Source organism: Paramormyrops kingsleyae, chromosome 4 (genome assembly GCF_048594095.1).
Source record: "Paramormyrops kingsleyae isolate MSU_618 chromosome 4, PKINGS_0.4, whole genome shotgun sequence".
Taxonomy (NCBI): Eukaryota; Metazoa; Chordata; class Actinopteri; order Osteoglossiformes; family Mormyridae; genus Paramormyrops; species Paramormyrops kingsleyae.
The window spans coordinates 30,100,167-30,127,477 of record NC_132800.1 but is presented as its reverse complement, the minus strand read 5'-3'; the positions used below and the strand labels follow the sequence as shown (position 1 = coordinate 30,127,477).

The 27,311-nt window shown below is 46.4% G+C and overlaps 1 protein-coding gene across 2 annotated transcripts in view; it reads right to left on the bottom strand.

The window, feature by feature from the left end:
- LOC111835418 (catenin delta-2-like) overlaps positions 1-27,311 on the bottom strand; it is a 191,406-nt gene that overhangs the window by 140,270 nt on the left and 23,825 nt on the right. Inside the window, exons 1-2 of one of the 2 annotated variants that reach the window (XM_072711095.1) lie at positions 24,117-24,144; positions 22,053-22,186 (exon numbers count right to left, since the gene is read on the bottom strand). In XM_072711095.1, coding sequence (XP_072567196.1) covers positions 22,053-22,181 — 129 coding nt within the window. In that variant the 5' untranslated portion in view covers positions 22,182-22,186; positions 24,117-24,144. Of the gene's footprint in view, positions 1-22,052; positions 22,187-24,116; positions 24,145-27,311 lie in introns of those variants that run through there. The other variant, XM_072711094.1, reaches the window with a different exon arrangement.

Genomic DNA, 27,311 nt, shown 5'->3' with positions numbered 1-27,311 from the left:
CTCAATTACCCATTTACACGTGGAAATAATCGTAACATGTGCAAAACAAAAACAAGAAAAGGATCAGCGACAACACGACAATCAAGATGGAATAGTCATCAGAATCAAGACAGTACAGTCTCCACAATCAAGATGGAATAGTCATCAGAACCAAGATGGTACAGTCTCCACAATCAAGATGGAATAGTCATCAGAATCAAGACAGTACAGTCTCCAGATTCAAGATGGAATAGTCATCAGAACCAAGATGGTACAGTATCCAGAATCAAGATGGTACAGTCTCCAGAATTAAAATGGAATAGTCATCAGAATCAAGATGGTACAGTCTCCAGAATCAAGATGGAATTGTCAACAGAATCAAGACAGTACAGTCTCCACAATCAAGATGGAATAGTCATCAGAATCAAGACGGTACAGTCTCCAGATTCAAGATGGAATAGTCATCAGAATCAAGATGGTACAGTATCCACAATCAAGATGGAATAGTCATCAGAATCAAGATGGTACAGTATCCAGAACCAAGATGGTACAGTCTCCAGATTCAAGATGGAATAGTCATCAGAATCAAGACAGTACAGTCTCCAGATTCAAGATGGAATAGTCATCAGAATCAAGACAGTACAGTCTCCAGATTCAAGATGGAATAGTCATCAGAATCAAGACAGTACAGTCTCCAGATTCAAGATGGAATAGTCATCAGAATCAAGACAGTACAGTCTCCAGATTCAAGATGGAATAGTCATCAGAACCAAGATGGTACAGTATCCAGAATCAAGATGGTACAGTCTCCAGAATTAAAATGGCACCATTTTCAAAATCAAGTTAGTACAGTCTCCAGAATGAAGATGGAATAGTCACCAGAATCAAGACAGTATAGTACACCACACCTTTCTCTCTAAACCACACCTTTCTCTCTAAACCACACCTTTCTCTCTAAACCACACCTTTCTCCCAAAACCACACCTTTCTCTCTAAACCACACCTTTCTCTCTAAACCACACCTTTCTCCCCAAACCACACCTTTCTCTCTAAACCACACCTTTCCATGGCAACTGATTAACGGGATGGACAGTGCAGATTTTTGTCTCACTACTGTACGAGACTGTAAGTTAATCTTGATGCAAACTTAAATGCCTCATTGTTTTTCATCTTCTGCTCTGCCTAAAAAAAATAAATGAATAAAAAAAAATCCAGAATTCGACAAAGAAAACCAGTGGAAATAACAGCCCAAAAATAATTATTCTGTTTTCCATTTACCTTCCACACTTGACAGGAATGAGTGAAATTACAGGCGGATGACGGAGGCTGCATTTATACAGACCATTAGGCGGTCGGCGGCATTAGCGGGGCCCTGACGTGCTGGACGGCAAGAAAGCACGGTGGCGGGGGGGGGGGGGGGGGGAAAGAGGTGGTGACGGGAATGAAGAACGTCCAGCAAAAGACCTACATCCAGGCCAGAAACAGAGGACTCTATAACAACTGAAATCCAGCAGGACACGCCTTCCTGAACTGAGAAAACTCCGAGAAACTGGAAGGTGACAAAACAAGTTGAGTGGTGAATCATTTCCCGTGGTAAATCAAATGTACTCTTCAAATCCGTCTGCGTTAAAAAAAAAAAACACGCGCACGCACACATATGAGGTAAGTGCAGCCAGTCGCTGAGCAGTCGGCCTCATTCTCGAGGTGCTCCACAGCGTCTGAGGGCCTAGAGAAGCAGGCCCGGTGGTGAGTAAGCTCACCTAGTCTGACCTTCGTCTTACCCGACAAGCCTACACAGACCAAACTATAATTTCACAATGACAGCATAACCTTCTCCGTGTTTTTTTTATCATCGCATACAGACAATAATACTTTCCACAAAGCTTTTCATACATGCCATTCAGTCAACTTGTGCATCAAAATACAAAGGAAAATGAAAACCTTGACCCAGGCAGCACGCAATCTATTTGGTTATTTTAAGGAGTCCCACAATGCTCTACTCCACCACCAATCTTCATGGCCGTACCCTTAACGGACAAAGCCTCTTCATTCTCCGGCTACAGCAGACGGCACTCGAGTTTTGCCGGAAAGATGCCGGCTACCAGGAACAATTAGCGGCACCCAGACGAGGCTGATGTAAGAGGCGCTGCTGGAGGAGAGGGTGAACAACAGCAAGAGGCCCGGCTCCATGGGGGGGGAGGGGTCTACGGCCCCCCCCCTCGATAAACAGACAACCTGATTTCCGATGTGATCCTGGATCAACAATGGAGGGGCTTGCGTTTTACTTGTTTAACCAATCACTGTCTTCATTGGATGACAGTGAAATGCAAGCCCCGCCCCCTTGCTGACCCAGTCACACGTTGAACTCAACGTGCTTAAATCATCACAAATCACGACATGCTTAAATAAACCGCCGACCCACCAGTCGTTTCTATTCTGGAGCTGGGCCTGATAATTACTCCAGTAACCTCAGCCGTTGACTCAGGCAGTAATGAAGATCAATGTATCACCTAAAATAATTCCGGCTCGTAAAAGCAAGCTAGGCTCCGTAAACAAAACGTCTGAGAGAGGTTTCCTTCCCAAACTTTACCCCAGTGCGGAACTAGCCCTCAGCTTCTGCATGTACGTAAAGTTCTCCATAAACACTTAGAGGACAAATTCACATGCAATCTGTCTTTTCTTATTAATGAGTTACTCCCCAGCTAGATCAACACCCTAATTTACTATCTGGGATGGATAATACTTTTCACATAACTAAGCCAAAATTCTACCTTTTCCCTTATTTTTTCCAAGTGATACATAAATCATGTCTTAGGTGAAGAAAGGATACAGCAGTGGTCGCCTTTTTCAGGTAATCCATCATAGCAACAACTTCATTGTCACACCATCTGACCAACAGCCCCGTTACCAGAATCCTTTTTAGTTACAAATAAGTGCCACTTAGTTTTTCTTCTACGGTTAAGTAATTAGGAGTTCTGTAAGCGATGTCTTTACATCACAGATTTGAGATAAATCGAGATTCTTCTCCATTTAATGGATGCATAGTTTAGACTTTGTGAAAAAGAGAAGTGTGAACTGCCTGTAAACATTCTAACCATTTATGTGGATATAAACACATAAAAGGAAAATGTGCACGTTTAACGTGGACTTGGGGCACGGAGAGGGCTTGTAAACTTCAAAACGGCCACGTTCGTTAGAGCAGAAATAATCATGAGGGTGACCTAGAACAGTGCTGTTCTGTTCGTTAGTGAGAGTAACTCACAGACCACCCAGAGACAAGGTCCAGGTCTGAGCCCAGACTGAGCAGTGGAGGGCTCCCAGCACGCCCCGGGCCACCTAACGAAGGGACTCCCAGCACGCCCCGGGCCACCTAACGAAGGGACTCCCAGCACGCCCCGGGCCACCTAACGAAGGGACTCCCAGCACGCCCCGGGCCACCTAACGAACAGACTCCCAGCACGCCCCGGGCGACCTAACGAAGGGACTCCCAGCACGCCCCGGGCCACCTAACGAAGGGACTCCCAGCACGTCCCGGGCCACCTAACGAACAGACTCCCAGCACGTCCCAGGCCACCTAACGAAGGGACTCCCAGCACGCCCCGGGCCACCTAACGAAGGGACTCCCAGCACGCCCCGGGCCACCTAACGAAGGGACTCCCAGCACGCCCCGGGCCACCTAACGAAGGGACTCCCAGCACGCCCCGGGCCACCTAACGAACGGACTCCCAGCACGCCCCGGGCGACCTAACGAAGGGACTCCCAGCACGCCCCGGGCCACCTAACGAAGGGACTCCCAGCACGCCCCGGGCCACCTAACGAAGGGACTCCCAGCACGCCCCGGGCCACCTAACGAAGGGACTCCCAGCACGCCCCGGGCCACCTAACGAAGGGACTCCCAGCACGCCCCGGGCCACCTAACGAAGAGACTCCCAGCATCCCCCGGGCCACCTAACGAAGGGACTCCCAGCACGCCCCGGGCCACCTACAGTAATAAAGATAATGCCACCTCGCTCTTTGTGATCCACAGACCCACTTAACAAAAGACGTTCAGAGAACACAGTATTATAATTCACACACCAGTTCCAGAACATTCTCGTCTTTCTCAGGCTCAGGGAGGACTGAGAGAACATTTTTTTTTCCTTACAGTCTGTTATGGAACGTTCTCTGATTTTCTCTAAGCCGAGGAGATTCTGGTCTAACTGCATTCTGGTGAAACTGCTTTGATCTCAAGACACATCCTTCAGTTGTTCTTCCTTTGCGATTTCCTCAGGTTCACACTACGCAGTGCAGTCATCGTCGCTTGATATCTTAGGTCCACATTAAGTTCTGTGTCGCTCTGGAATGACACGCGGGGAAGGTGTTGATGGCCGCAGACGATGACGCTAAAGATCACCCAGTACATTATCTGGAATGAGTCCAGAGTGAAGATCTTTTTCATGACAACGTCCCAGATGGACAGGATGGGAAGTCTCTGGGTCATAATACAAAAATCCCAAAAAGAACACCAAGCCCACTTCCTTCCTCCTGAACCTTCTGGCCAGGAGAAGTAGCTTCTTATCAGGAACATCAGCCTCAGATGGACATCATGAGTAGAGGTGCCACTTTATAAATACTGCAGCATTTGTACTAACCCAAGTCAACAAGCATCCCCTCTCGGCTCTCTGAAAGTGCCTATTTCAGATATTCAAACCAATTAACTGACGCTGACTGTCCATGCAAGAGGACAATCTGATTAAAAATCTAGCCCGGTATTCTGTTCCCCATTTACCGGAGGGGAAAAAAAACGTTTTCCTTCATTCAAGCTGTACTGTACTGTAGATAAATGACATGTTACTATCACACAAGAATCAATCTTAAATTCACGGCGCTGTTATAGGATCCTTGATAATGCATCACGGTATATCAGAAGATTAAATATTCAAGTGAACAAAGTACGGCAATGGTGCAAAAACTGCAACAACAACAATTAGATGGGCTGTTTCTATGAAAGGCAATGCACTGGAGGCGTAGAGCACAGAACCGGCAGCAGGGGGAGCTCAAGTTCATTTTCTTACTGTAACATTACAGAACTATCATTAATAATTTTAATGTATAGCATTTGCATTCTATTTACTGTTGTTATTGTATAGTATATATTATATTCAATATTTTCTCCTCGCAGTTTGTTATGATAAAAGGCAATAAAATGACCGTAATTTTAATTTATTTCCTTCCATGTGAATCATAGCTGTCAGTTTCACCGCAGTGGGTATTTCATTATCATGTAGGACATACAGTTTTCTTCAGGAGTATCAGGAATTCATGGGAATGTGAGCAACACAAAGTAGAGCGACGCTGGCCACATACCGGAAACTTCAAAATGTAGAAATGCGGAAGGTGAATCATTGAGCAATAAAAAAATATTAATCTTTTTTACATCATAGTATGAAACATTCCAGAAAACACACAGGTCAGATCACAGTTTATGGTGCCCGCAAAAGTAATTATCTTCAATGCATCCAACATCAGATGGGGTTCATATATTACTATTTCGATTGCAGGAGGAATTCTCTTGATTTGGACAATATTTTGGAAAATGCGGAAGGTCTCCCAGGCAGTAAAAATCACATTAAGTACGGCGATGCGGAGAGATTTCAGAATAAAACGCTTCATTCATTACTAATGAGATGAACTTCCTGAAGGATACGAGCTTGGGTGCAGATACACATCCAGATGATCGGTACAGGTGACAAGAACAGTGTGAAGCTTCTAGAATAAATTCTAGAGGGAAATAAACCTTAATTTTATGTAAATGCAGAGGATAATGTCTGTTACTTTAACAAATGGTAAAATAGATTAAACGGAAAGAGGAAACTTAGCAGCACATAAATCACCTATAAAACAAATTCACAGTGTTACAATATTTCATGAGTTTTTATGAAGTTCACGGCGACTAATTACAAGATTACATAAGGGCATTAAGAGAGCAAAACAAAATTAAGCCCGATTCAGCGTCACCAAACACAGATGTTCCCCTGACCCAGTGTCAACAAACACAGTCACACAGTAGATCCCCCAATTCCCTGCGTTCCTTGCCACAATCTATCAATTCAACAATTGCTCAAATATTGACACACCCGCTCTGCAGACGTCCCACAGACTGCTGAAGCAAATGTGCCAAACACTTCAAAATACACATCTGACCCACCACAAAACTCCCTGTAATCTTCATCAATCTGTCTGTCTATGTGTGACGGCTGAAGAGTGCAGAGAGCGTGGTGCAATCACCCGCACAATGTCCCTGTCATGTCCTCTGTTACAATGACACAACAGGCAGACAACAGGCATCTGTCCCAAGGCTTGAAAATGAGAGAGCGATATGAATTCTACTCCCCCGGAAGCCCAAACAGACGCTGATAAATACAACCGGCTTGGGAGCACCTCCCTTTGACTGGACCAGATGCTTAGCCTCACCAGTTAGCAAAATGCTCTAACTGACATGTGCAATTAATCTGTTTCTACCCGTCTGAGTGCTGCAGATGAATTTTCAAGGAGCCGCCTTCACGTGTTAATACGGTAATCCGGTTTAAGGGGTTTCGTGCTGCAAACTCGGTGAACCTCGCTTTGTTAATACTCATCTTCAGGTTAACTTCTTCCCACCATATAATGGCAGCCAGCTACTGCAAATGACGATTAGACTTACTACGTTAATTCCAGCAATGATTATGAATTTCAAATACCATATATGAGCAGCTCCATGGATAGGCACACCTGGTCACCAACGGCGTAATGATCAACGTTATCTGTTTGCCGGTATTAATAAACAGATGTGCGTCACATGCTATATTTTCTCTCTCGTTAATTAAATAAGCAGGACAGATACATTCAAATATAGCATATTATCTCCAACAGAATAATATGTCACCTGCCTTGCGATTTCTGGGACAGGCTGGACTCGGTGTTTTGAAAGTTACATGGACGGATGATTGATATATTTTAGAATGTTAGCATAACTGTAAAATAATCACCTTACCCTCATACAATACAAACACTCCACTATTGGGTAACACCGTTAGAATGTCCTGCAGTTCTCGACAATTCTACAGCTCCATGTCAGTCTTTCCTAATTAGAGCCACCAGACATTTCTGCTAGAGGGACGCAAGGAATAAAATGTTACTTAAATGGAAAAGCCGAGCATCTTTCCCCCCTATAATGTCATGTCAGAGGCGGCTTGAGGCTCAGACGAGTAAGATTTCAATTGCGATCCTGAATTGGCAATTAAACCCAGCAGAGCGACGTCTCCGCTACGGCTGCAGAGGCGCGTGCCGCACTACACGCCGCGTGTCCGGGGTAGCCATGCGACCGGCACACAGTAACCTCCCGGATATCTGCAAATACATCTAAAACACCAAAGTGAAAAGTGTAACACCAATTAAGATGAACCATAAAATAAAAAGAACAGATCTTAAATAAGAAAATGTAATATATATATATACAATTATATATATATATATATTATCTGTGTGTCTTTCGATTGACGATCACACAGACTATCCATTGCTAGTAGTGGAATACGATTTTTTTTATTTTAATAATTTGAAATTATTGCGGCACTTGGGGTTATCTTTAGCTCACGAATCAACAAACATTTCAGTAAATTCAAGCGTATATTATATAACAATCGGTTCAGTTTCATGTAAAGTTTCCCACCGTAGCAAACAAATCTGCACTCAAACTTTGCATTAAGAAGAAAGGAAAACAGCCTCTGATGCTACATTTCTGTCAGAAGTTGTACAGCAAAGGAGAGTAAAATTAGACTTTTGGTGTTCTCTAATCTCAAAGCTAACATATGTGTTAAAAACCATATTTAAAATTATAAACACATGCTAAAAATGATAACTAACTTCACAGTGCTGCCACAAACTGTACCAGAGACTAAGCTGCCGATCGTGCGGCAAACATCTGCTAGTGGCATTCTGTACAGCTTATTAACCAGCAATTTTTATGAAGAAAGGGTTTCGTTGGCTAAGTATTGCACTACAATGCCTCGGTGTTAGGAAGTGCATGTGTCTAGCTCAACTGTTTATTTAGAAAACACACACATTTCACACCAAGATAGTTTTAAAATGCATAAAAGACAAAAAGACAACGTGGACGTCCTTCCTGAAGCTTCAGAAGCAGGAATCACAGACACAAGGCAGGGGCCACCGTGGGCAGGACTGCAGTTTGTCAAAGGGCACACACATACACATGCAGTGACGCATTATGGGTAATTTACTTAACCGCATATCTGCTGGATAAACCTGAGGAAAGGCCCTCAACAGGGAAAGGAGATGCAAACTGTACTAATATTAGGATCAGACCCGCAAATCTGGAGGTGTGAGCTGAGAGTGTTACCCAACAGGGGTGGTACTCATTTTTCATGGCTATCTGTCCATCAATGAAAGGAATACAAATTGGAACAAATAAGGTTTAGAAATCAAATGGAAAAATGCAACAGAAAGAAGCCACACGTGTATTAATGTAGTTATGAAACTCCAACCCAAATGCAAACACACGTCTTTCTCTCCAGCACCAGCATCTGTAGGACCGTGCACATGAAATGGACCCTTCACCAGATAAACCGTGTACTGGATATTCACTGGACGCAGGCCTTCACACTCTATCTGCTCTGTTACGCTGTCCTATGTAACCAGAGGACACCGTGCACTGGCTATTCACTGGACACAAGCCTTTAAACTCCATCTGCTCTGTTACGCTGTCCTAAGTAAGCAGAGAACACCGTGCACTGGATATTCACTGGACACGAGCCTTTACACTCCATCTGCTCTGTTACGCTGTCCTATGTAAGTAGAGTACACCGTGCACTGGCTATTCACTGGACACGAGCCTTTACACTCCATCTGCTCTGTTACGCTGTCCTATGTAAGTAGAGAACACCGTGCACTGGCTATTCACTGGATGCGGGCCTTTACACTCTATGTGCTCTGTTACGCTGTCCTATTTAACCAGAGAACACCGTGCACTGGCTATTCACTGGACGTGAGCCTTCACACTCTATCCGCTCTGTTACGCTGTCCTATGTAACCAGAAAACACCGCACTGGCTATTCACTGGATGCGAGCCTTTACACTCTATGTGCTCTGTTACACTGTCCTATTTAACCAGAGAACACCGTGCCAAGTAGCTTGTTACATTCCCGAGTCGGCACGGAGGCTCGGCAACAGACAGCCGCTTGATTTTTATTTTCAGGAAGTCGCCCCTCGTTGCCCCCTCCCTCCTCAGAGGTGTGTGGTAGGTGGCTGGTGACATTCCAAGCCAAACGCGGCAAATATCAGCTGGGGTGGGGGGGGGGGGGGCTTGTTTACAGTGTGAGCAGGTGGACTGACTAGCTCCCGTCCCTGGGGGGAGGGCTGGGAAATGTGAATGTCTCCCCACTGCTACTGTTTCCTGTCACTTCCACAAAGGTTTTTCGGCCGCACAGGACGGCAGATGTGCCCGCTTGCTGCCAAGCGCCAAGCCGTGCTTTGGTGGCACAGACAAAACGGCACACACGGATCCGACGACTCCCTTGAATAAGACTTCCCAGTTCCCCCCTCGAAAAGACTTCCCGCTCGCTGGCACTCCCGCAGGGGGGGAGGGGGGTCCTGCCTGCCAATTCAGACGAGGCTTTTCATTCTGCGTTCTCCAGATGACAGAAATGGCTACCCTGTGCACAGGCAAAGGCAGGAACATCACCGAAATTACCCAAAATAGCTGCTTTAAGGGGTCAGATCCGCGCTCGGTGTATTTCAGGTCAAGCGTTCGCCCCCCGACTCCCTTTTAAGTATGCCTTCCGGCCAGCGTTGGTGACTGGGGGTCCCCCCCCCACCCCGCACCACCTAATTAAAAAGATCTTTTAAAAAGAACGAACAGGATGAATGTCGCTCCAGGAGCGGCAGCGATGTCCGCAGAAGGTAATCCGAGAAGCCGGGCTTTTGCCCTATCGACTGCAGCGACAGCAGCTAATCGCCAATGTTAAGCGACGATAGCCGTGTAGCTACAGCGCCCTTCACATTAAGTATCCTGCTCCTGATTTCCCACAAAATGTAATCACACTTCAATGTAATCTTTACAAACAACAACAGGTTGTTTCTGAATAATTTCCAATACGCTATTCTAAAGCAAGTTGATACAAACTGGGGTTTTATTTGACTGTAAATCACATTTCCCATCGTTCACTTAACACGTGGCTAATGGAGCACAGGCATCCAGACTGTGTGACAGACATCCAGACTGTTATTTTCTATAATAAGTCTACAGGGAGAGAGTGGCGTTCCTCTCACACGAGAAGGCGGCATTTAAGATTAACCCCAGAAGCCAAATTTTAAACCGCAAGCTTAACTGCATTTCACAGCAAACCGGAAAACGCAGCAAATAAAATACTAAATGCGCATGCAATATTTTATTTGCTTCACTATTATCAATATTCTACTATAAATACAGGAGAAATTGCTTTCTAATATCTTATTCACCAGAAGTTGGTTCCACCTACTGGAAATAAAAGGACCTTGGGTGTCCACGTGTCTTGGCAGGCGGCTTGATTGTTTGTGACAGGAGGTAAGAGAAGCCATTTCAGTTCCAGAGAAAGAATGAGAGTAAGAAAAGCCAAAAACACTCAAAACCATTGAGATAATTCAGCCACATCTTACATATTAAACCGGATCGGACTCGGCAATAATCTGCAGCAGCTTTTATGTGGAAATTATTTTTTAATAGCCAAAGAGACACGTGTCGGGCCACACCTGGGAAACAGCCGAAGGTGGTCCAGCTTATAAATTAAGCATTATAATAATGATACTGTAGCTGCTGTTTTCAGAAACAGAGTGTTTATCCAGGGCTTATCCACACCAATCCCGGCTAACACACGTGTTCTTGTAATTCCCCTAGAATAGCTCCATAATTTTAAATATAGGCCATCGGAAAGTGGAGCGGACAGCGTTCAAAGCGGAGGCAGCGCGTGCAGATGGGGGCTGCGTGCGCTATGCAAATGAGACGTCTCACAGAGGCTAGACAAAAGTATAATCACACACCAGGACCACAGCTGACTTGCTGATACAAACAAATTTAGCCGTGACTTCACGGGCAGAAAGCAGATTTTTCTGCCAGGCTGCTGATCCCTCCCCGATGGGGCAGTGTTGATGTCTTTGTTACCGTAACTCCCCCGTAAAGAGCAATATACCGAACACAATATCGCTGAGTATAATAAGCTCAAAATCAATAAGATCAAAAATACCAAAAGTACTGCATGAATTTGCCAAGCTGTAATGCTATATGCCCACAAGCCGGTTAGGCAACGGCAATTAATTAAACGGACACTTATTTAGCATTTTTCTAATAATGGAGATTATCATCGCTGTTTAATATTATGGAACAGGAAACTCACAATGACTATTATAATAACATGGAGAAAAAAAACTGCCAGTCGGAAGGCTGGCACCAAGGCGATCGACTCCGTCCTAAAGGCATTTCGAATCTCATAGTTATTCAGCCTGTCGCAAACACAAACAGCAGAAAAAACACAAGCTTTCTCACGTCACACTCCATGACACTGCAGAGTAACGCACAATGGTCACACTCCACGACACTGCAGAGTAACGCACAATGGTCACACTCCACGACACTGCAGAGTAACGCACAATGGTCACACTCCACGACACTGCAGAGTAACGCACAATGGTCACACTCCTTGACACTCCAGAGTAACGCACAATGGTCACACTCCTTGACACTCCAGAGTAATGCACAATGTCTTTCCTTCAGTGTCAATCACTCACTGCTGTCCCCACTGGATATAAACCAACAGAAGCAGATGCAAACAGTCTGAGCCCCTTTCATACCGGGAACTGGAAGTCAGCGAGAGAAATCTATTCATTAGCTTTGGCCGTTTTCAGACCACATTAATTACTACTTTCAAAGTGGGTGGTAATATAACAGATTTATGATAACAGTGCCATTAGCTCAGGTTACACACAAGCTAACCCCTGAAATGGCAGAGCAGTTCATCGCGCTATAAGAGTTGTGCACTTCCTAAAATAAAATAGTACCTGATTACTTTTTATTTTCATTTAATGGTAGGTATAAAAATTTGTGATGGTCCAGCATCTCACTCACTGTGATCTCCTGCTTTGTGCCCCCTGCTGCCTGGGACAGCCTCCAAACACCCCCCTCCCCCACCAATAAAAGGGGGAGGGATGGATGAATGGATGGAATGTGCTAAAAAATGATTATAATAAAATGCCATTGCTGATTTCACATTATTTTCATGCATATTCAATTTTTAGGCTGAAGGATTATTTTATTTAATTATTACTACTTGAAAATAAATTAGCCCCTGTCCACACAGCACCGGGGGTAGAGTATAGGGCTGATTTAATCTGAAGTGCGGATTTATTTTCATCACTGATGACAGAGGATGAGGAGTGGGTGGGGGGGGGGAATAATCTCCCCATTTCCCCTTCGGAACCTCCTTCAGCTGCTCTCCGGAGCTTGACGCTCGGCTGAAACATTAAACCAGCACGGTCCCGCCGTCCCCGAAATCCGAAGGGACGTTTCTGATCTGAGCTCTTTGTGGACCAATGACTGAGTCGGGGGTGTATTTAATGCTCCATCTCCGCAGCACAAAGGATCTGTCAGCTCCTCTCTTGGTGTTAAACTGCAACTGCAGACAATGAACACTGTCAAATAAGCTCAGTCGCAAAAAAAAAAAAAAAAACCCAGAATGTTAAATTGAACGGGGGTCAAAGACTGCATCCCAAGAGGAAGAATGTCATTATTCATTTCTAAGTGTATGCTAGATTACTTTACTTACCTCCTGGATTATGAGATCTTACAGAGTCAGTACAGAGAGACTTCAGCCCTCTCCACTGGGGCTCCCATTGGCTTAAACCGGGCTCTGACCGGCAGCCTATGGTAACCCTACCTTTCCCAGGCATCTCTCGTGGTAGCCCTGACAACTATAAAAATGACATCGCCATTAACTATGCCTAAACCCGTCACTGCACTCCGTATTGTGACTCGGGTTGACTCCGCTGTCTGCTGTTTATCGGCTGCTGCAGGCATGACGTCGCTTTCTGATGGAGACAGAACTGAAATGCACGGTAATCTGAATATAGTCATTTTCGCATGGGTATGCATCTACATAAATGAAGTGTGGATTTGGCAAAGACTGGGAAATCCATTAATGACTGCATTATTTGTTGTGTTTTGTAAGGAAGGCATTCATTCATGAGATGGCTTTATGGTCTATGAGAATTAATTGCTTTTGCTAACTTGAACACAAAGACATATTTAAATATTTTTACTGACAGTTTCTTTAGTACTTGACACATATGATATGTAAAGTATGTTTTTTTTACCTCAAAACTGCCAAGATTTCAAGACCATTACAGATACAAGGCATCTTTTCTTATGATACACTATTATGCAAAATTATTTCACCGCTGATGTGCAGTGAATTATTCCATCCCTCTTGGCACATTTTCCCCCGAACACCACACCCGTACGAGGCGTGACGTAAAAGCACACCCCACCCTCCCCGAAACACACGCTGCCCTGTCCTACACCCCGTGCAGCCCTGCTTAGCTCAGCTTCCATGACCTCAATGATTATCCACACGAGAAACGACACCCAAAAAGATGCAATCTGAACAGGTTACCAGCGGTTAATGGCTCTAGACCCTAAGAAATACCCAATGTAGCAGAGCACAAATCTATATTAAGCAGATAAACAGTCATTACACATTATCATCACTCATTATGACCCAGTATACTCTTCTCTGTCATACAAACCATTTCATTTGTCTGTGTGTGATAAATCAATGCATGGCGTGATCAACATCAGGATGACGGACATCGATCCCAGTCAAACAGTGATACAGAGTTACCGCTTCTTTCATTTGTAATTGTGTGTATAATACTGAAGCGGCTGCCGTAGCACTGACACACTGTTGCAGCTTCTCCGGGTAAAACCCCGTGTGAAATGAGAGTGAGAATGAGCCCGGTCAGCAAGTCACACAGAGCCACGCCACACCGCCACCTGCCAAGGGCAGCTTTACTCACGACGTGGGATTGGAGCTTCCATGAGCTGAAAGGCGGGCAGCGAATGAATGCGAAGGACCCCAGTCACATGACTTCAAGCCCCGCCCACCAAACTCGACAATACACTACACAGTTACGGCTCTATGTTTGCGCATTTCTTGGCCCCAAACCTGCTGTAAATATTATATAGTTTATTAAATGAAATATAACATATACCTGTGATTTTAATGACTGGGAGCACAGTTATGCTGCACTGTGACGGAACGGCAGACAGCCCTCATTCACATCCCATTAACATGCTCTTTCACACAATTACTATTGCTTTTAGGGTGGGGGCACCCATTTAAACATGCCAATGTGTCCTTTACGTCACTCTAATGGCAGAGAGGAGGCTGCCTTCCTGGAGTGAGAAACGCTCTGGAACAGACATTACGAAGAGCCATGAGTCACTGGAGACCACCTACCCTTGACCCCACTTTCCCTCTACAGTGCCCTCCCCCTGCCCCCCACCCATGCTCGATCCCAGAAATACACACATCACACAAACAGCACACTTAAAAGCAACCTGCCAATTTATTTTCCAGAAAACTACTGTCAGTGGGGGAGGGGGAGAGTGAGAGAGGGAGACAGAGCCAGTGGGGGAGGGGGAGAGTGAGAGAGGGAGACAGAGTCAGTGGGGGAGGGGAGAGTGAGAGAGAGAGACAGAGTCAGTGGAGGAGGGCAGAGTGAGAGAGGGAGACAGAGTCAGTGGGGGAGGGGGAGAGTGAGACAGAGTCAGTGGGGGAGGGGAGAGTGAGAGAGGGAGATAGAATCAGTGGGGGAGGGCAGAGTGAGAGAGGGAGATAGAATCAGTGGGGGAGGGCAGAGTGAGAGAGGGAGACAGAGTCAGTGGGGGAGGGGAGAGTGAGAGAGGGAGACAGAGTCAGTGGGGGAGGGGAGAGTGAGAGAGGGAGATAGAGTCAGTGGGGGAGGGGAGAGTGAGAGAGGGAGACAGAGTCAGTGGGGGAGGGGAGAGTGAGACAGAGTCAGTGGGGGAGGGGAGAGTGTAAATGACAAGTCGGATGTAATTATATGTGTGTGACACTGGGGACAAGTGGCCGCTCTGAGCAGGAGGGAGGGACAGGGGACGCCTAGGACAGATCGCCCCCATGAGGGCACTGCGGTCTCTGCGATGATGTCATCAGCCTCAGTGCAGCACACGCAATATGGTAACACACACAGCCTTATGGGTACTCTGGCAATTACAACTGCAACACGCACCCTGGTGCTACATCTGTCAGGGTGAGTTCTGTAATGCAACGCAGGACTCGTTTCGCTGGCATAAACAATCTGCACCCACCCCCCCACCGCGTCATCCATCTCCCACCCTCCTCAGACACAGCGACCGTGCCGCTCCTTGGGGACGTCGTATGGAACGCTGTTGTCGTTCAGCGGTGTCTCCATGGTAACAGGGCCAAGCCAACAGGTGTTACACCGCACACCTGTGAGAAACACGGTCATAAAGGTCTCCTTCGTCTATTCCTTTAAGACTCATTTGATGCAGTGTTTCCCAATTCGGTCCTTGGGGACTCACAGACAGTCCACGTTTTTTTTCTGGGACCTGGGAGAGAGCAAAAACATGGACTGGCTGCAGGTCCCCGAGGACTGGATTGGGAAACGCTGCAAGGGTGGGATTTATAAGGAAGGAAACACATACACTCTGTATGCTGACGGTGTGCAGGATTTAGGGGTCAATAAAATACCTGATCGCGCTCCATCCCTGATCTACAACATGCCTGCTCATTACGTGATTAGGAAAAATCAGCCTAAATCTTTTCTTGCCAATTGTTTAACTAATATCTCCACATTGGTACTTTTATGTTGTGGTTTAATTTCACGGCAAGTGAAAGCTGCGAAATTTCAGTTACTCCAACGTTACGTCGGAATGCCGAGCTTCATTATAACTGAGATCTTTCCCAAATGTAGACAGAAAAATAGACAAGTGACTCTGCAGATCAATCTATGGTGAAATGCAGCGTTTACATCACATTGTTCGCCAACACAAAGACTGTCAGAGTGACAGAACTGCATTGTCTGCCTCTGAAAGGACCCCTATTGCTATCTGCTAATTTTGCAGTTCTGGCTTGACAAATAATTGTTAAAACTTGTTCATGCAGTTTGAACAAAGAGATTAGCTTGCAGAAAGGTAACGAGAAACAGAAAGTTGCAGTTTATCAAATACTTCACAACATATACAATTATATTTAAATATAATTAATTTATCTTTCTATTTGTAATTCATGGGTAATACATAACCTACTTCTTCGAATCAAATACGTTTACTCCTCGTATTATTAGACAGATCGTATTTATTACATGCCTTTCGTAGTCTGGATGACGTAATGGTACCAAGAAAACGTTTCAGTGGGCAGTAAAATGAAACCATGTCGGGTTTTACCGTAAATAAAACTAAAGGCAGAAGCTAAAGAACGCAAAAGCAAAAGGGGATGAACTGCATGATTAGTGTCGGGTTATTTTTATAAAATCCCAGTCTGATATTTAATAAATATATCCAATAATAATAAATATATTCAAGTTATCAAAGGATCTGTATGAATGAATGTCGTCTTTTCCTTGGTAAAATTATGTTAGCTGCGCAGAACCCAAGGTTCTGTAATAACTCGGTGCATTAAGAAAAGGCTCCTGCAGTGCATTACAGGATTACGATTGATCTTCATATACATCATAACGTTCATATGCCTCGACTGAGATCTCCATCGAATTTACCAAAGTTACATCAATACAAAACCAATACAATAAACTGCATATGTATCATAAAGAAACTTAATTTCCGAATTAATGCAGAATTGCTATTTTATCCTGGTATTTTAGTCACAGCCACAAGTTCAAGACAGCAATCTGGAATATTTCAGGTGCGTTATGTTATATGACATTACGCCATATTTTGCAGGCGCCCTAACCCTCTTCAACTTAATCATACGGGACGGAGAGGCAGTATCATTCCTTCCTGGCTGCCTCTCTTATGCTATGTGGCAAATTTTATTTATTGTTGATATTCACGTCTTCTGGTTTGACATACGGTGACCATGAATTCATATCTTCTGGTTTGACATACGGTGACCATGAATTCATATCTTGTTCAAAACACCCATTGCAGAATTCCTGGTTTTCACAATTTCCTGTGAAATATGTTCACAATAATTGTACATTAATCACCACATAGGGTTATGACTTAATGTTGGAACGTATGGTCGTAAAAGACCGCTCCAAACCAGTGCATGTTTAAGGTGGGTAATTCGGGTTCAGGGAGTAGAAGTTTGGACCAAGATTTCGCTTCAACCAGTTAACTGAGTATAAAGAGTCACAGTCACAGAGTACGCAACTGGTTGGTTGAAACAAAATCCTGGTCTGGACTTTTACTCTCTGGACCTGAACTCCCCACCTGTGAGCTTCAGATTCATGCAGAATGACTGGTGGCAGAGTCCTGCCAGACCCAAGCAGGACGGCCCATCTGACTCACCACCCACTGTCCCCGCAGCGTAATGGAGCTGCCATCATCCACTGTGCAGATACCGTTTACACACGGCCTCACGCACCGATCTTGATTTACACCATCCCGTGCCCTCCCGGGGGGGGGGGGAATGACCTACCAGTGTTTTATGCTGATTTTAATCATATCACTCTCAGAGAGGGACAGCTTCTTTTGTGGTTTTAATTGAACAGAACTCCTGCACCATTTAGCACCACATGGTAAATGACAACAGTGTTCATCAGTGAAGATACTTATGGGTCATTTACAGCAAGTGCCTTTGGTCCTGAATGAAATTAATGAGCGATTAACCAAAAACACCCAAGGGGGTTGGAGGTGTACAGCACTGAACCTGGAGTGAGTAGAAGGTTGGAGACACTAATGATCCCACACATGAATAACACCTTGAGGTACGTGCCGGAACGTGCCGGAACATGCTGGACTGCAGTTCCTCCTCCCCCCCACTCCCAACCGCCTCCCCCTTGTGGGAAAAATCCTATCAAATCTAACTCATCTTTTCATTTCACCAGGTAATAGCTAACACTGATGGACCTTCGCATCTGGCACGTCTACAATTTTCTGAATAAATACATGCGACGATTCCTGCTTAGTAAACACGAACGCAAAGTGATTTACGTCAAGCACCTGTTAGGACTTGAACCTGCCATCATCTGGGCCTGCAGATTTGTTTACGATATACGGCGAATCGCTGCGAGGGCCTTGATGGAGACTGAGGAGGGGGGTCAGCGCCCAGAAGAGGTTTAGAAGACGGGGAGGAGGAGGAGCGGTGAGAGAGGTGGGGAGCAAGCCGCGGCTGAACCGTCCTGCAGCTCAGAGCCTCGTTTCAGATGCAGGAGGCCGGGCAGGATGTTTCGGAAACACGCGCTGCTGTTTAACCTGCGTAACGCGATTCTGTGGGCGACACTATGTCAGCAGGCAGCCACTGAGGCCGGATCCTCCATTAAAATGCAGAGGCTACTGAACAGTGAACAGGAAGCGGGACGCGATCGCCTGGTTGTCCCAGCGCATCCCAGATTCCCCCTTTTCGGGGTCGTCTGGACTCTGAAGGCCTCGCTGCCACTGCAAAACATCTTCCACTGCAGATGCTAAAAAAAATGGAGGGGGGGGTTTCTTCACTCTGCGCCATTTCCATTTGCCCGGATGGGAGTTAATAACGCGGCTGTGACAGCAGCCCGTTCCGCTGCGGTGGCTGGCTGAACGAAGAGCTTTGCTAACATTAGCGCTGTGGCTGAGACGCAGTCGCTGTGCAGAGCCCCCCTGTGTCGCCCCTTCATCTGCATCAGCAGGCTCCTTCAGCGTTCCTTCCAAATAGAAGCAACAGAGCAGGTCATGTGGGGAGAGAGGGAGCTTTGGGGGGGGTGTGCGTGGCCCGACGGATGTGAGGATTAACAGACTGACACTTGATCTAAACAGATGCTTTTCCAAACCATTATCAGCCCATTCAACAGACGAGAGATTCAGTCTGTTACCAAAAAGTGTTGTGCTCTCATCACATGGGAATCCGAAATCTACATAAATCCAAGGATGTATTTTATTCCCAAGTACAAATCAAAGGTGATTTTATTTTGAAAAGGGGTACAAAAGAACAAACACGATAAATACTTCCAGAGGAATCCGTGAGGACAGAACTGTTTCTGAGACGCTGAAACCGGCACATCTGGCGCCTACAATCGCAGCAGGTTCAGAATCCCCGAGATGGGGCGTCTTCGGCGCTCTGCTGCTCATTCGGGCGTGAGTGACCTTCTAGCTGTTTTCGGCTGCTGCCACGCGACTCACCGTTTACAGGACGGGGCTGTTAGCATTACTGACTGGACATACCTCGTACACTGACCGGCGAGTGCATAACGCCAAGCGTAGAGACCAAGAGAGTCCATATTCTCAGTTAATGTTCTCAATTATTTACACAGGTGCACCGTAAATAAGTGAAGCAGGTGATAAATTCTAATTTTTAAAGTACTATAGTAAACTTTAAATCACTGCAGATGCAATAATCCATGATTTAAAGCAAGGCAATAAATAGTAGGGGTCGCACTTTAAATCAGAATTCATGAAAAAGGAAATTACATACGATACAGAACTGTAAACATAACCCAAGGAACTGAAAACCTCAAGATGACGCCATCAAACCCTCCACGCCTGCGTCCAGAGGCACCACTGTCGTTCTGTCGATACACAGTTTAATGAATGAGGCAGTATATTTAGATCAGGCCATGCTTCCCGTACGCGTGCGAGCGACAGGCCCCGCCTCTCAGTCGCGCGGCGTGTTAGGATCGTTACTCTCGAGTGTACACTTTAACGTCAGAGTCGAGATAATGACTTTGCCTTTAATTATTGTCAGAAGTAGTTCTAGGATGGAATGGAAATTAATTTAATTTAACGGCAACTGCCAGAAAGCTCAATAGTTCGATAACATCACTGGGCTTAGCGAAGGAGTCTGCTGTGTGCTGCCGCACCCCCCCGCCTCCCCCCCCGCCTCGCTAAAATCCTCAGCCTAGCTAAACAAACAGAGCGATCCCATGTGACGCTGTCCACGGACCAATCAGAAAACAGAAAACTTATTAATAAAACGTCAGGTGTGACAGCAGAGTTTGAGCAGTAAAGGGCCCAGATGGTAAAAACCCACAAGCCCCTCAAGGCTAAGAGCCGTGACACCATCCTGTGAAGCTGGTATTTATCGTGTATTAATCTGTGTTTGTACTACTAAACTGCTCGCCATTCTCTTTATTAACTAACTAATACTACTAAATTATGCAAACGTGGTACCAGAGAGCCCTGTTTGCCAGTTACCTAAAGAAAAGCTATAAAAATAAAACAAGAGAAGACAGGGACAGATGTGCAATTTGCCTCATCTGCATGTTACTCTGGATCTGCTAAAGAAAAATAAATGCAAATGTAGATAAAGGAGAATTCAAAGGAACTGCACCTTCATAATGCATCCCTAAGCAGCGTGGAAGTATACCTTAACACACTTTAACAGCTTTAATATACATTAATACAGGGGTGGCCAATCTTATCCGCAAAGGGCCGGTGTGTATGCAGGTTTTTGGGATAACCTGTAGGTCAGCTGTTCAAACCCAGTTCAGCCAATCAGTCCTCTAATTAGTAACCTAATTAGGGAGTTGCAGCGAAAACCCGCATACACACCGGCCTTTTGCGGATAAGATTGGCCACCCCTGCATTAATAACAAACACTACATGATATTGAGAAACATTATAATCATATAATCATATAATGTTTGTTATTACTGTATATTATAGCTGCTAAAGTAAGTTAGGATATTATGGTATACTCACATGCTGCTTATGAATGTTCTATGAATTCACTATGAAGGCGACTGAATGTTCTATGAATGCTTTATTAAGGCATTACGAAGGCGCAGTTAATGTAAAGCGCTGCCAAAGATTTAGAACCATTATGAATGAAATACGTCATGATAGTGCTGCTTTTGTTTTTCTGCTCTTAAGTAACAGGAGCCAAACCAAAAATGATGAAGTAGGTGGAGATGGTTCCACCTGTTTTTGGGGAGTTTTCCATATGGGATACTGAGAAGACAGATCTACTTTGTCGATGGAGAATTCCCCAGCGTGTCAATCGCCCTGGCTCAGCCAGCACAGACTGGAGGGCACCCGAGCTGCAAATGCTTGAAGGCGCTTTCCATCATCACCACGCCTCGGTCCACCGACACCTCGGCAGACGCGACGCAGATCACGCGCGAGATTCTGCTCTTATCGGGGTCCCGCAGACCCCGGCACGTGTGTGGAGGGAGGAGGAGGTGGGAGATGCTTGGAGCAGATATCCTGAGCACAAAGCACTGCGATGCATCCTGGCAGATGAGGACGCACCTGTGCATGCACGACGCGCGTGAACGTACACGCGTTACTGGCAGATGAGGACGCACCTGTGCATGCACGACGCGCGTGAACGTACACGCGTCACACGCCACAGGAAGCATCAAGGTGGTATTTTGCATTTTCGCTTTTTTTTATTGTTACATTTTTAAAAGCATCTGCTACTTAATCAAAACTCTAGTCATGTTTACGTTTTTCAAGTTTAAAAAACTGCGAATGACAACAGTATATTGACATAAGAATAATTTAACAAGAAAGAGATATTTGGTTAAGCCAAACTCAAACGGCAAACGGCATATTAATGTGACACGCGACACAACCAACGGTCAGACGTGTCAGCTGGCTTAAGGTGAAGACCGAGGATCTTCAAGAAGACCGAGGAACTTCAAGTGCTTCTGCCCAGCTGGGCTGTCTTCATTAGCTTTGAATTTGATGGGGGGGGCGGGGGGGGGGGCTTCGTACTGCAAGTTAAACAAGCTGATAAGCTAGTAGTTCAGAGAGGGGGCCCCCTGATCGCTCGTCCAAGTTCTGTAAACACCGGCGTCAGAGTCCCTTCCTCCACGACCCCCCAGGCGACCGCCTGTTACCGGGATACGAGGCAGATGGCGGCGCGTACCTGCTCCTTGACGGAGGCGAGGATGGCGGAGGTGGTCTCAGTCTCGGACCCGTCGCCGTTGGAGGCGTTCAGCACTGGGCTCAGCATGGTTGTCTTCTCCACGTCAGAAGCCTGGTCTGGGACTGGCATCCCTCCTGGAGGAGAGACAAAGCGTCAGCCAGCGCCCACAGACAGGGAGCGTCAGTCAAAACAGCAACTCGGGCCTGGAAAACAAGCCGCACTCACGCACACACACAGACACACACACACACACACACACACACACACGCACGTGTAGGGTAAACATATCCTTATGGGGACCGCTCATTCATTTCAATGGGTAAAATGCTAACGCTAACTACCTTAACCCCCACCCTGCCCTAACCATAACCGTAAGTAACCAAGCAAAATACATTTTTAGTTTTTTCATTGCAATCACAGATTTTTTATTAAATTGAGTTTTCCCTTTTCCTGGTCCCCATAAGGTAAGGTATACCTGCTCATACACACAGACACACACACACACACACACACACCCCTTTCGACCTCAGAACCACTTGGGTTGACAAGCTGACAGATTAAACCCGAAAGAACATCAGTAACAGTGATAAACATATTCCAGGGTTTATTTACTTAACTTTGGCATTAAGAATCATTTAAAAATAAGCTAATCTTTCAGATAATATTGACAGTACTGATTTTAACCTGAACAATCTCAAAAACAGGCACATTGATTCATTCACGCAGTCAAAAAATGTACAGAAAGCTCCCATCCAGCAGGGGGCATCAGCTGCGGACTGGGGCTGATTCAGGCGGGCAGCACAGAACGCCCCGTCGAGAGATGAGTGACTGACTTTTCACGCTGTAGTTTCCAGGATTATACGCCGTTGACCCCGATCCAGATTTCCCAGAATATCCCACCACTGTCAGAGCACAAGCAGGGACACAGGCATCGGGCGAACGGCTATTTCAGAACTTTCGACTTGGTCACTCAGTCAGTAGAACTTAAAAACCAGCAGTGATCAGTGAGCAAACAGCTCGGTCATCGTTGTCTTTAGCCTTGGATGAACTCCCATAGACTCTCAGCTATCGTGACACCTCACACGGATGCTGGATTCCTTGCACGTTCGTATCAGATGACCACATGTCGGTGAACAACCTTGAACATCAGTGAGGGCCACCGATTAAATTTTCTGAAAGGCCGGGGGAGAGTCCTTCAACGCTTGTCAGGGGAAAGTAAATCAGGAAATGGCCCCCGAGACGGCTTGTCTACACACTCACCGCTGCGTCAGGTGCCTTGGCATCTGGTGACTAAGCCTCTGAATCGGGGGGTGGAGGAGACAGAGAACAGCGAAGGGGCGACTCCGCCATCATACCGTTAGGCCAAATGCAGTTATTCATCTGTCGGACCTCACAGACCCCCTCAATGACCCCCCCGCCCCCAAGACGCAGCATCCCCAAGGGGACTCGATTCGCCTCAGTGGTACAATCAAAAATACAGAGTGCTCACTTTCGGGTCCTCAGTGAGGGGTGCATAATCGCCTTGCTCATTGGCGTTAAGGAAGGTCTCACCACACAAGACTGAAAGGTTCCACACATCAGGATCCACATTCTCAATGGGGTGGAGTGAGATTAACGCAAAACCGCAGCCTGCGCTCCTGAGCAGAGCCGTGCAGATTATCGCGATGCGGCGCTCTTGCAAATCTGCGGAGCAGCTGTCGGACGAATGCGTCCATGCGTTTGCGTTCTAACTACGCGCGCGTCCTTCCTGCTCAGCTGACAGTCATCGCAGTGACTTAATGGCACACGGCATACAAACAAGTCTTTCTCCCAACCTTCATCAAGACACTAAAGTGACAAAATCTCAAATTAACAGTACTGTGAAATCACACCACTGCCTGCAACAAAAACACAGATACATAAAACCACTCTTCACCTGTAATGCGCACGATTACAATCATTATTGTGCGCTGGAAACGACTTTCAAGCTACCTAACGCCTCACTGGCTACAATTAATGCTTATAAATATTCATAAAGGTTCATAAATATTCTGCAGAGGCCAGCAGTGGACAGATCGCTCTCACCGCAGCCCGCTGGTTTACCGAAGCTGCCTTCTCCTCTAAACGCCACGCTTCTCCTACTGGCCGGCGGTAATTAACGTCCAAGGAGCCAGCCTCACATCTCGGCCAGATCTGAGCCACTAAATCTCCCGGCTCTGTCTAATCCTGCGTGTCAACAAGTTGGGGGGGGGGGGGGTCGTCGTTAGATAACAAAGGGCCAGCAAATGAACCAATAAACTGTAGCGTAACAAACTGCCAAAGGGCTTCGGGATGTTTCCAGCTCGATTTATAAACAGCAGATGAGAGGAGCCGCTACGGCGAATGACTTATAATAACTTTACGGCGACTGAGGAAAATCGCTCATTTATCATATTGCCTGCTTTACGATTTATCAAGGAAGGCTTCATTCCAGTTGCCGCACACGTATGTTTTAGGACTGAACGTTTAACCTACGGGAAGAAACCAAGGCAGCCGGGGCCCACGTTGGCAAATCCTGCGGGTCAACCCCCCCCAGCATTCCCATCACAACTGTGACAGAGCCTGAAAGTCCGTGACAAAAGCCCGGAATGGGGGGGGTGGCATTCAGAGCCAAAATGTCACCATGCAGCAGAACCCCTGGGCTCTAAATTAGCCAATTTTGTGGTTTTCACTTGTGGAGAAAGATGAATTTGATTCGGGGGCCAAGCCTGTTTTTGGAATCAGACATCAAAGCCCTTAGACCTTGGAGAGGCCATCAGGTCTGCAGATGGTGGCAGAAGGACCAAAAAAACCAGGAGAGTGACGCAGGAGTGACGCGCACGCTTGGGCCAACGGCCGCGCTTTGGAGAGCAGATCCGGGCGGCTGAACAAAACGGGCCTTTTTGCTCTTAACCTGAACATTACAGGCAGTCGCACTGCGGTCAAGTCCCTGCAGATGCTCAGATTCAACGCACTTCTAGAAGCTAAGGTTACATGTTAGAATGGCTCAGCGGGCCTCACAATCCCAGGGCCGCCGTGTGTGTGTGTGTGTGTGCGAGCAGGTATACCTATCCTTATGGTAACATAATGTCCCCATAACGTGATAAATATCCGTTTTTTTTCCCTTATGGGGACATTACCGGTTTCCTGGTCCCCATAAGGGAAAACTCTATTTTATAAAAATCGGTGACTGCTATGAAAAAATTAAAAATGCAAAAACTCTTGTATTTTGTTTGGTTACTTATGGTTATGGTTAGGGCAGGGTAGGGGTTAAGGTTGTCATAGTTAGCGTTAGCATTTTTCCCATTGAAATGAATGAGCAGTCCCCATTAGGATATGTTTACCATACGTGTGTGTGTGTGTGTGTGTGTCTGTCTGTGTCCCATGACAGACAGACACCCGGTCCAGGATGGACCCTCCATGTGCTCCCTATGCAGCCGGGGGAGGGGGGGGGGGGCAGGCTCCAGCGGCCCTGACCAGGATCAGCCATCAGAAAGGACACTCATATGACAATAAATGGTTATGAAGCATCTTACATACGAATACAAACACTAGGAAATAGGATCTTCAAAGTGTTTCCCCGAAGGCATTTAAATATTTAAATGTTTTTCTATGAGCATATGTGCTGCCTGATGCCCCACCCACCCCCGCCAAAGGCAAAAGAGCCCCCCCCGTAAATGGTTCTGAAGCTGTGCCTCTCCATACCCACATGTCATCGGGCCCATGCAGGACCCGCCCTAAGTGCTCGCTCCCTGTTTGTGGCCCAGTGTTTCCCAATCCAGTCCTCGGGGGCCCACAGACAGTACGTGGGGGGGGGGGAGGAGGGAACGTGGACCGGCTCTGGGTCCCTAAGGACCGGATTGGGAAACTCTGGGCTAGGGTGTACAGACCAGCATCACATGACTCAACATGACCAATGAAAGGCTTCCATTCAAAGAGCGACAGACTCATCACAGCACTGGAAGCCCTCTCCTACAATTACTGAAACAAGATAATGTGTCAGGCAGTGGTTTTAAACTGCACACCCCCCCCCCCAATTGCTACATTTGCATATCCTTCGTAATTATTTGTAATTTACAGATTTAATATTGAAATAGCCCAGAAAGTGGATAATCACCATATGATATGAAACTCAGAGCATGTGGATTTTACCTTTAAATACAAATTTGCTTTAATTAAAATACACTTGGGAGTACTTTGGTCACGTAACCGATTCACATTCCGACAGACACTTACAAAAACCGATAAGGAATGGTGAGTCTGTGCTAGATGGAGTCAATACTGGCAATTAAGAAAGATTATCTTGGATATAAAGCCGGCCGCTGGCTCTATGTCCAGGGCTGGAGGTTAACAAAGATTCCACTGTGATGATTTCACATCTTTTCTCCTACATACAGAGCCCAGCATTCAACTTAAAGTTCCCTCCTGGGATTTGAACCCAACACATTCTGACCATTGGCTGTCTGTTTTAATCAAGCGTTCTCTCATTAATTCAGCCATGAGCCAAAGTAAGATCTCTCTGCATTATTGTATTATCTGAAAAAAAATGGCTATCTTTCTGTAAAATAAAGCTTCAATCAATATCTGACAAAAAACTGTTTAGTCTCAGATCTAGTGGATGGGACAGACCAAAATGCATGCCGGTGCATTGCCGGAATCTCAGAGCGAGACTGATGTGGCCAGTAGACACACACGGTGTCCAAACAAATGAAAGCAGAAAGGAAAAAGCCAGGGAACGAGAGAGGGAGCGGAGATAGCGAGCAGAGAGGGGAGGCTAATAGCTAGCAAGGCAGGAAAGGGGGCCGACGGCTGTCAAGCGACAAACACCCACACGCATTGGAATAAAGTCAGCCGGGGGAATGCATGGCGAGAGAGGCGACGCGGACATTTACCGCAAACACCTCTAACGGTCTTATTACGCCATGCGGACGGTCCCCCTTCGCCGGCACCGGCGCGGTCACTCCGCATGCCTGTAAGGACGGTCCCCCTTTGCCGGCACCGGCGCGGTCACTCCGCATGCCTGTAAGGACGGTCCCCCTTCGCCGGCACCGGCGCGGTCACTCCACATGCCTGTAAGGACGGTCCCCCTTCGCCGGCACCGGCGCCGTCACTCCGCATGCCTGTAAGGACGGTCCCCCTTCGCCGGCACCGGCGCCGTCACTCCGCATGCCTGTAAGGACGGTCCCCCTTCGCCGGCACCGGCGCCGTCACTCCGCATGCCTGTAAGGACGGTCCCCCTTCGCCGGCACCGGCGCCGTCACT